At 40.7% G+C, this 11,224-nt stretch overlaps 1 protein-coding gene across 1 annotated transcript; it reads right to left on the reverse strand.

Annotated features, from left to right (window-relative positions):
• Positions 1 to 131: 131 nt before the first annotated feature.
• LOC311021465 (acetylcholine receptor subunit alpha-like) lies at positions 132 to 7,299 on the reverse strand. The gene is made up of 9 exons (XM_084022047.1): positions 7,100 to 7,299; positions 5,976 to 6,118; positions 5,840 to 5,884; positions 5,148 to 5,257; positions 4,517 to 4,712; positions 3,626 to 3,863; positions 1,000 to 1,223; positions 596 to 835; positions 132 to 507 (listed from the first exon to the last, which is right to left on the reverse strand). Exons 1-9 carry the CDS (start codon positions 7,140 to 7,142, stop codon positions 379 to 381), a joined length of 1,368 nt encoding a protein of 455 aa, XP_083878173.1. The 5' UTR covers positions 7,143 to 7,299; the 3' UTR covers positions 132 to 378.
• Positions 7,300 to 11,224: the final 3,925 nt, after the last annotated feature.

Here is an 11,224-nt window from a genome sequence, read left to right on the forward strand (position 1 = left end):
TCAAGTGTACATATTGCCAAAAGTTCAAACTCCATATCAGAGTAAATGTGTGATTATTTTGGACCAGTATAAGTATTGTGACATACAAGATCATACAAGGGCACTGAGCAAGACTGCACTTCAATCAGTGAAAAACTGACAAAACACCTTTTATTCAGCTGTTCCCTATAAACATGTCAAGGAAAATAGTTTTCTTTTGACTGAATTCAACATTTCAATTGCACACAAATATACCTTAAAAAAAAGTTACCGTATACAACATGATCTATTACATATCGGGACCAAAACACCAAAGAGCTTCGGACACAAAGGTCATACGTTCCACACTGAGCAACACATCTGAGAAGTCAAAGATGTAAAAACACAAGGTGCAGGCCTTCAGAGCAAGCTCAGCTCAATGAGACGGCCCGCGAACACACCTAACGTGCCGATGAGACACACAGCCATAAAGACACACAGCAGGATGTGATCCAACACCATGGCAACAAACTTCCACTCTTCAGCAGCCTGGAAGAGAAGAGGGACAACGTGTCACAAACATAAAAACTCATAAAAAAACAAATTAGTGACACTTTCCGTGTGTGTGAGAGATTACATTGTTTGACTCCTCATCTGATTTCATGGTCTCTGCGATGTACTTGACTCCTTCAATCGCACTGCGGACGTCAGGGTTCTTGGTGATGGGTGACTGGTAGGTGACAGAAGCGGTCTGGTTGCCGGAGATGTCTGAGATGTCAAAGTCAGCGCCGTAGATGCTGGATTTAGCCTGCTTTTCTTTTCCCGGCCGTTTCATTGTTGAGAAGAACATGATGTTGGGAATGGTTTCAATAAAAACCTGTCACAGAAAGACAAGATATGCACAGTGAACACACAAGCAGTTGGATTAACAATAAAGATATTCTGTTTACGACCACTAGATGGCAGTATAATACAGAGGAAAAAAAGATGAAGGATTGTTCTCCAAAGCTCCACAGCTATAATCTCACTGTATGTGCTCACCTTGCGGACCCAGTCCGGCATGGTGTGAGTGCTCGGGGAGCGGTGGTGGGTGTTGATGACAATGACGGTGATGATGATGGAGGCGATGACGAAGACCATAGTGAAGAGCATGTACTTCCCAATGAGTGGTACAGCACTGGAGGTCGAGGGGATCAGCTCCACGATGACCAGCAGGAACACAGTCAAAGACAGCAAGACGGAGATGCTGAGAGTCATCTTCTCACCTGGGAGACACGAAACAACATCCTCACCGCTCGTATACCGGCTTTTTAATCAGAGTCTAAACCTGACAGAACGCCATGCAATATGCAGTTGCCGTGTAAGAAGTTTTTGACTGTTTAGACTGGTGTTTCCCCAGAGGAGGAATGAGGATGAGAGAGCAATCTGTCTTACAGATAGATGGCCTTGTGAGCTACTTCTTATTTATTAGCACATAATCTCCATCAGCAGATGGATTTTACACACCTGAGCTTTAAAACGACTGGAATGATTGTGACATGTGATTGTTTTACAGGTTTCTAAGGTCACAGATTAACTTGAATTGGTGCATAAAAATATAATTTGCAACATATATTATTCACTTATTCTTGTTTAGACCTTTTCCTCTAATTTTTGCTGTTTATTTCTGTTTATTTTTTATGGATAATATTCCCCATTTTGTGGACTATATTGTTCTTCAGTTGAATTGGTCACAAATCAACATTGTTTCATTTTGAGGGGAAACAAAGCAAAAAGGTTGGGATCCCCTAAATTAAAACCATAACATCGGTCCCAAAATATTTTGAATTGAAGATGAATTAAAGAGGGTTTTCAGGAAGCTGATTAAGAAATTACATATAATTACACATTCTGTGATATTCAAACACACCCAACTTTTAAAGCCAGATACATAAATAAAATAAATAAATATCCCTTAAGTGGGAAATGTGGAGCTGCTCCATTAAACAGAATGTTAGCCCACGATAGCAACAACATGCAATCTTAATACATTGCCACAAGGGAGAGCTGTTGCTATGAGTAAATACTTGCCTTCCCTTGCCATCCAATCAGGACTCCACTTTTAATATTTACACAATAATTGCCCTGCTCATCTACACCAGCAAATCACATTTAAACAGTGTAAAGCATTTTTTTTCTTCTGCTTGCTGTTGTTTCTAAACCCAACAAAAGAAGACGTAAACAGACTCTGACACCATTTCACACTAAAAATGCAAGGCGGGTTTCTGTTGCTCAGTGAGAGCAGTTATCCCAGAGAGAGCATCTTTTGGCACCGTCTTCTCCTCCACACTTTCCTGTCAGCAGCCGTATCAGAAACTGGGATCAAGTGATGTATTATACATTAAAGCAAAGGCCTGCTTTCAGACATGACAGCACAGAGGGACCCTGGGTAATGAGGCAGACCTACACACTGGGAACATGGCCAGATGTGCACACAAGCGGTGCAGTTCCTGCAGCAGCCAACGTGGGGACAGAATTGGGAGCAAGGATTTCATTCGTTTCGTTATCATATCATATGACAAAAATGCAGTATAAGTTAACAGTTAGTTGTCACAACTTCAGGAGGTTTTTGGTGTGCATAACCCTTATAATAAGGCGAGTGTGTCTCAATATACATCACAGCTGGGCTACACTCGACCGGACATTTCAAAATGACTAACACTTACTGTCACTCGTGTGAGAAATAGTTTTGTGAAATAACCTGATTTGCTTTCTTACTTTGCTTTCTTATAAAAACACAAGAACGTGCGCCTGCCAGCCCCTTGCACTAATTATACATAAATGAGTGAAACTGACAATGTACAGTTTTATGGGTTGTCACAGCGAGGGTGCCAGACTGAGCCAATGGGTGGGCTTTAGAGGTGCTGGTATGCAGAGAAACTGTCCAAAGGTAAGAATGTGCTTAGCAGCAGCTCTAAACCTCACTATCATATTACCGTTTTATGGGGGCCTTTGTGTCAGGCTACTTCTTGGCTGGGAGCAGTGAATTTCTGGAGTCCCATGAAGCACAACGGTTTTTGTCCAGATTAAACAAAAGAGATATGTGTTAATAAGACTTTTTAACCATTGTGCCGAGCAAGTCTGGCTGTTGTCCTTGTGCTAAGCTAAGCTAAACTAGCTTTCTTCTGGGTAACGCTCTTTTATCCTACGGATATAAGAGTGAAGTCAATCTTCTCATCCAGCTCTTGGAAAGAGAAATGTCAAACTTTTGCTTTATACCACGCCTTCTTCCATTTGCATTTTAGTAAAAAAGACAATCATAACAAACTGGAAAATACAAAAAAGGCAGTAGAGTGCTGCAGGCTGAACTTGCTAGCAATGCAGCAAACCAGCTATACTTGCTTTTAACTACTCCTAAATAAGGATACCATTCCTTGTATTTGAAAACATAGTTCAACAAACTCCGGCCTTGGATGGTTGAAATGAATGACACACATATCATGTGTGCCACAACATACACACTAAGAGAAAGAGCTGAACATATGATCTTGATGACCATATAATTACGTTTAAATAAGTATGGTGCATGCATGTTTTATTGCTTTTTGAGAATTGGATTTAATGTCATGCTTTTGTGGCATTTTTCACTGGGATATAAAAGAAAATTGTGGAATCGGCGTCGACATACCAGAGTCTGTAGGAAGATAGAAGACGAGGCCGGTCAGGAAGGAGAAGAGCATGCAGGGGATGATGACGTTGACGATGAAGTAGAGCGGGAGCCGCAGCATGAGGAAGTGGTAGGTGATGTCCAGGTAAGGGGTGTCGGGGCAGCAGGCGTAGTACACCCAGTGCTTCCAGCCGCGGTAGTCCTTCATCACCCACTCTCCACTCTCCATGAAGTTACTCAGGTCAGGGCGGTCACTCTCCTGGTGAGGAGAACAGAGTATTTTATTAAATATTATTGATCTTTGTGGTGAGAGAAGTTACCTCCCTTATAGACCAGACTGCTTATTGTTTATGAAGAAGAAGGAGGATAACACTCCAAAGGTGACCTGATGACAACATCAGAAATAAGATGGCAAAGCAAAGCAAGCATTGAAGCAATAAAGAGGTCACTTTGTCCGCGTGGTAAACATGAATCTACTGCTAGGCGACAGTTAGCTTAGCTTAGCATAAGGCCTGAAATCAGGGGGACATATCCTCATATAAAGATTATGTTTTCAATGAGAACAGCCAGAGTTAAAACATCACTTTTACTTTTGTGTAATATGTAAAAAATTGTATAAGAGGTCACTGCTCTCTGCAAATAAATAGTACATAGTAATAACACTAAAAGCTGCAATAAAACTGTAATATGTAGTTTAACCCCCTTCAGTTCCTATGAAACTAACAATATCATAATGTTATCATAAAATGCTTAAATAGTGGACAGAGTCAGGCTGTTTCCCCCCATATGCTAAGCTAAGCTAACTAGCTGCTGGCTGTAGCCTTATAACATTCACAGATGTGAGAGTTGATCTTCTTAAGCAAATAAACAGATCTCTTAAAAATGTGCAAACTCCCTCCAGAATGGATTTACAGGATTGACGACGACCAGGTTGCCGTCGTAGGTCCAGGTGCCCAGCTTCATGCTGCAGTTCTGGAGGTCAAAGGGGAAATGCAGAACGATGATTTCACAGTAGCTCTTGAAGATGGCCGGCGGGTTCCACGTGATCTTCCCCGTGTGCTCCAGCAGCACTTTCGTCTCGTGAACGATGGCAAAATCTCCATCGGCACTATGGGCACACAATAACACACAGGAAGCATCAACATGGGAGGTAATATGTTAAATGTTAACAGAAGGGGACATCGGTGCCCTGAGGAGGGGTCGCTGCTGCTGTTGCACTGCAGCCAACCAGCGCTCAGCTTGGCACGCGGCGTCGTGGCAGGATGAGCTGGTCGTCAGGGGGGAAAGCAGCGTGTCAGACCAGCATATGGTGGGAGAAGGAGTCAATGCAGAGTCCAGATTTAGCCTAACGAAATCGGAGCTGTCACACACCGCACAGTGGAGTGTAGGAAAGTGTGATTCAAAATCTACCCTGTGTTAATTGTTCCTAGAGGTCTGGATGCTTTCTGTCTCATTAAGCTTATTATAATGAACAAACATAGGTGTTATAGAAACAAAATGAAAACACAGCATGGATCAAATAGAGCCTGGAAGCGTAGCCTACTTATTGTAGAGAACCAGATCAGGCCGCCAAATGTCAGTGGAGGGAACTCTGATCTTTTTGATGCCTCCGTAATCCTCCGGGTTCCACTGCAAGTTCACATCTTTCCATTGCTGGAAAACAAAACAGACAAGGTCACCCAGAACAATGGATAGTACTGGAAATTATGATAGCCATTTATTAATGTTTGTTTTTGATGAGCACGCAGCACAATTCTACAGATGTAACACATATGTACAGATAAATCACATTTTCTACATAAATTATTCAATTCATAAATGCTACATTACTTTATTTCATGAGTGAATTTTTTAAACCTGTAGAAGAACGATACAACCCATATATTTAACAGTAACCATTTTGTATTTACTGTATATGAATTGAATTAAGAAAGAAACTGATAGAAAATAACAGAACAAAATGAGTCTCTTCACTCTGCAAAGTATTTTTTTATGTACATTTATTGTTGTGTTCAATCCTGATTTTATGGTTTACTTCATCAAGACAACAGTATTTATGATGAATTAAATTTCCTGGCCTCAGAATTTAATTTAATCTCTTTCTTCCTCATTTGATGCTTTCTGCAATATGATGATTATCATGAATGTGTCTTTTATATATTAATTCTAATTTTATATATATATGAATTTGTTCATTGATGCATCAAAACAACAAAAATAAAACATGTATCGAACCTGTTTCAGTCGCACGTTGCTGCTGACGATCTGATTGACCTCATCCTGTGAATCCAGATCAACGTGTTTAGACAGCTGATGACAGTGGACTTAATGCAGATGGGATTGATATGGTATGTGACGTGAGGCCGCTCACCACGCTGATGAGCTGGATGAGCTGAAGGCCCACGGTAACAACCACCGGGTCCTTGAAGTGACTGACGGGACGGACGACCTTATTGTAGCCGGTGAAGAGGGTTTTGACCAGACGTGTTTCCCCAGAGGAGGCCCAGGCAGCGCCTGAAACATAAACACGTTAACAGGTTCCTTTATTGAAGGCATTTAGACAAGTACGATATCTTATAATGATTCATTTACACCTCTAGCTGCTTCTTGTGTGCGCTGGAAAATCATCACACTGTGCCAAAGTAGAATATCGCTTTCAGGACATCTGATACTTGAGGTGAGTTCATTTAATATGAGTTGAAAATAGATATGAGTGATAGATAGAATACTACAGGTACAACGTGCTTGTGAATATACAGTATGTTGTAGACTGAAACTGACACACTTTTACTTCGCTTTGAAAATATTTAGATTTTTTTTTAAAGTCTATATGTTCAATTAAACTTATTGTCATAGTTTTTAATAGCATTCCGCTAGATAGCAGAGAAAACCTTGCAAGGGAATTGCATTCAAGCCAACCTGTAGCCCGTGTGTAAATGTATTTGTGTAGATATACTTGCACACATACGCCGCATCTAAATTTGGAAATAGTGCATTCAAAGTTGTTAATAGAGATGTTCTGGTGCTCTTTCCGCGACATATCTGTCACACGCCAGAGCAAGGATCCCCTTTCATTCCTCAGCTGACCTTGAAACGAAGGTCATTTCACAACAACATGTTGTTTTAATGGTTGAAAGATTCTCCAGACATTCGCCTCGGTAAACGGAGGAATCGCATGGACATAATTATGCAGGTGACTTCACGTGGCGACAGACAGACAAAAGGTTGAAAAGCAAAATGAAAGCAGCACACATGCCCTTGTCAATCAAAGAGCCGGGTTGAATTAATACTTGCTCATTAGTTTTGCTGTTTAAATTGGTGGAGCTTTCACTGACCTGAGAGCAGTCTCAATAAACGTAATGCAAACAGGGCAAGCATTTGATTTTTACAGACTTTATAGACTTTTTTTATGCTTTAAACAATAAGAATAATTCAAGCAAGGAACTTATTTCCACAGGTAACCAACACACATTTTCTGTAGCTACAAGCTCTTACCTGTCAGAATGACTAGATGAAAAATGAAAAATAAAGTATTCATTCTTGCCAATAAACTAAAAAAAAAAACAAGATCCAACTTCAGCACGCTTCACGTCGACCACTTAGAACGGTTTGACCCACTTAAAACATTCTTTCAGCACCAGCAAATGACTAAAGGCCTTTCCTCTACAAGCTGCAGGCTCTCCACTGGCAGCCGTGTTGTTATTGTCTAACAGGATGTGAGTGACTGGCTATCAATGCTTGTCATTTGAGAGGGCCACATTCTTTGTCATCTGTTATAAGATCAACATGCCGGAGTAATCCGGCACTGAAATATCCCATCGTGAACTTGGCCACACACAACCTGGAGGTGAGAAGAGACGCAGCAGCACATGCTTCTCTTTTTTCTCTCTCTCGGTGATTAAATATCCAAGCCGCCTTTAAAGCTGTACACATGTAGGAACGTTCAGCCCTTTGAAAACACACGCTGAGTAACAATTTCACATGTAGTCTGTATACTCATATGACTTAAACCGTATCACATGACCAGGAAACATGTAGGTTGTAACTCAGATAGAGTTACATTATATATACGGTAGGAGATGTTTGAGGAATACATATGTAGGCTATATTTATGAAAGTATTACCTTGAACTAAACCCTGACATTTGCAAATAGATATGGTTAGAACAACATAATACGTTGGTCCAAACCATATATATAAACATATACATGCTGCTCACAGTGATGCATTTAAACACAGATATAAACACTAATTTATGGACAGGAATAAAGGAATGGAGTTGGAGATTTAAAGTAATCTAGGTGGTAAATTTTGTTTGTTATTGTTTTGTTTTGGATATATATCTCATATTCTCACTTGGATCATCTCCAAATAATATATGATCTTTATATGAATTAAACGTGATAATTTGAATAAACTGCAGGACGTGATAAGCTTATCTTCCTCCCGTCCCTCCTTTTGTCGTATTTTATGTCATGTAAATATTGTACTTTGTATTCGAGGAAAATAAAGATCAAATCAAATGAGTTGTTCAATATGGATGCTGGTTGTTTTGTTTATTTATTGATTTCTCATGTCCATTTCATAATCTGAGATAATTCAGGTGTTCAGACAGTCTTGTGTGGCTCCTGAGGGCCAGGTGTTACACCGCCCTCTGCTCCACCCTGCCGGGCCTGTGATGGGTCAGGCAACTCAATTTCCTCACATCCCGAATCCATTCAATCAGCCAGTCAGTCAACCGCCTGCCTCATTCATCTCACTTAGGGACAACTGACCACTTTGGCAACGTCTGAATTAAGAGAGATTCGTCGCGACACACCCACCCTCTCTATCGCCAATAACTCGGACCACCTGAATTTACACCGTGTTAAGCAACGCTTTGCTTTCTTCAAAGTGTGTCGTGTAACGCGGGACAAGCCGGCTTTGTATCTGCTCAGTGGACCTGCAGTCCCGGGCGTGGTAATTAAAACACTTTGGAGGGCTCGCACTGCCGTTCCAGTCTCTAGAGGACTACGAGCTGTGTGTGTTTATATCTGGAGTCATTAAATGTTCACTGGATCTGAATGAAAGGGCATGTCATATTGGAAGAGGAGGTGGATGAAAACTGGACACCATACTTGTTGTTAATGCCTCGATGAAGTTTAAGAGATTAGATTTTTATAGAAGAGATTATGATGAGTGTTGAGTGGTTTATTTCACATGATATTCCACATTGGACGGGATTAGTAACATTCCTTGGTTTCACTGCAGCCGATATGCATTTGATATGTGCTGTTTGTTTTATTTTAATGTAAAAATCCCTGTTAATATACTTTACATTGTACATAAAACTCAATCACGTCACCTTTATTATAGGATTATTATACTGTTGGGTGTGCTATGAGAAATTCAAAAGGAATCATTATTATATCAAACAGAATATAATGTTTCCATTTCAAATACTTCACATGGTTGAACTGAATATTTCTTTGTATTTCAACATTTGAAAATGTATTCAGGTCAGCTGTTTGCGGGAGGAACGCATTACCATCCAGTCAAAAGAGAAAGGTCAGTTATCTCATGGATCACAGCCTTTCCAATTTAGTCTCATTACTGGGAATGAAGCACATCCACCGCACAATACATCTGGCAGACGTTCCTCCAGCACGGTGTTATCACAGCATCTGAGTGAAGGAGAGAAAGCTCTTTACTGGTGTGGTTTACCTCCTTTCACAGACAATGCTCGATGCAGATGAAGGTATGATATATTTAAAATGGCCGATAATGGCGGGGGAGGCTAAACGGTGGGATGAAAATCCAATTTTGCCACACAATCACCAGAGACAAGTCTGAATTTGGCTTACATTAACTCGATGTGATGTGGTCACAAAACCCGAGTGATTAGATGTCAAGCAGTGATTGCTTCCAAAGACGCTTTGCAGGGAAATTGAGAGGTGAATTGAACAGCTGAACTTGAAGCTACAGGCAACACGGGGTGGCAAACACTGTGTTTACATTGGATTTTATATAATCACATCTTAAAGCTCACATGTCCACAGAAAAAAAAAAAAATTTAACACGAAATGAGGAATCCAAAGCCGATTGGAGCTGCAATTTGAGGGAAAGACGTTGCTCGGAAAGACACACCCCATGGGTAATTAAACCCCAAAATGCATATGTTTAACGTGACATTGTTTGCATATATATGCAGTAATTAAAAGACTGGCGAGTGGTGTTGCCTTAGGTGTGTTTGGTTTTTAATCTCACTGTGAATCAGTGTGACTGATGTGTCGTTAGGGGGGTTTATGTAGAGTCACATGACGACGCGTGGCTTTCAGGCACAACCCGTCATTGTAAATATGCAAAACGGAGGATTATCAGTCATATCTGCCCGCCTCAAGTCATGTTGCAGCCACAAACAAGCATGCTGTTCAAGGTCAAATGTATAAAGAATAATTAAATGTTTATATATTATTCAGTGTTTTCAAGGATGATAATATGGATATTATATATTATTGCCACAAGTATTTCCAAGGATATGGATGTTAAATATTATTGCCAACAAATCCCATGGAAAGATAAAAATGTGTTTGTCTGTCTCTTCATCATTTCAGCCCCAAGCCCATCAGTTCTAATTGAAGACTGAACTCTTGTTCAATTGACAGATACTGGCTATGAACATAGTGGAGCATTTAACAGCTAAATCGAGTCAGGAGTTAGTGGAGACGGAAAAACAGAACTAAGGCCACGTTTCATAGGGTATTTAGAGAAACAAATATTTCCCCCCCTCCGTTTTAAAAAAAAACATCATGCACACAACATCGTATTCAGAAGTTGTCATTTACATCAACCCGCATAAATACGCCATTGAGTTCCATTATAACTATGCCAAACCTATGGGCGGCAGTGTAGGGAGAAGGATAAAGCCATGCAGAATCAACAACAACCAATAACACGAGCGACTTCCTGCGAACCTAAAACCCCGTTTCTCCCAGTTGACACCACAACACAAAACGAGCGTTATCAGAAATCTCCACTTTGGCTGGAGTTTTTAGAAATAATCGTTTTCTGTGATAAAAACAGGGTTTTCATGTAAATAAGAGGCAAAACCGTGTGGAAATATCTGCGTGTTCTCTATGTTTAAACAGGGTAGGCCCTGTTTGCACGACTGTTTAAACTAGAAAGATGCCCACAGTGTGCAGATCTCCACCAGGGGTGTCTGCAACGATCACTGCTGTACTGTAAGATTCAATGAATGTAACTCACAAAAGGCATCGTAAAGCACGCTTCATTCAAAGGTGCCATATAAGACACGTCATACGAACCTCACCAAGCTGTATGCCGACTAGCAGCGACAGTGTGTGTTGTTTCAGAGAGGTACATCACACACTGTGTGCTGGTAGTTCTGCCAGCGAGCAGTTAGCCAAACATAACATCCAAAACAATAAAAGTGAGCCGCAAAGCAAAGACCAAGAGAGTTAAATATCGTCGGAGACACACTCAGCTGTGTCCTGACTGGTGAGTGAGGAGTCAGCAGGCGGTCAATAGCAGTATAAAACAGGCAATAAAGAGTGTTTTGAGAAAGTGTGAGTCACCACAATCAGCCGAAACTGGGCACCCAAAATATAAGCAGAATGCCAT

This window comes from Eutrigla gurnardus (genome assembly GCF_963514095.1).
Source record: "Eutrigla gurnardus genome assembly, chromosome: 12".
In the NCBI taxonomy this organism is placed as follows: Eukaryota; Metazoa; Chordata; class Actinopteri; order Perciformes; family Triglidae; genus Eutrigla; species Eutrigla gurnardus.

Bases quoted from the DNA above. Each gene is read 5' to 3' on its own strand.
- LOC311021465 (XM_084022047.1), bottom strand. From the start codon at position 7,142: ATGAATACTTTATTTTTCATTTTTCATCTAGTCATTCTGACAG. The intron at 4,713-5,147 runs GTAGGCTACGCT...GTGTGCCCATAG, and splicing joins GATCTGGTTCTCTACAATAA to TGCCGATGGAGATTTTGCCA. The intron at 3,864-4,516 runs GTAAATCCATTC...TCTCCTCACCAG, and splicing joins ACCTGGTCGTCGTCAATCCT to GAGAGTGACCGCCCTGACCT.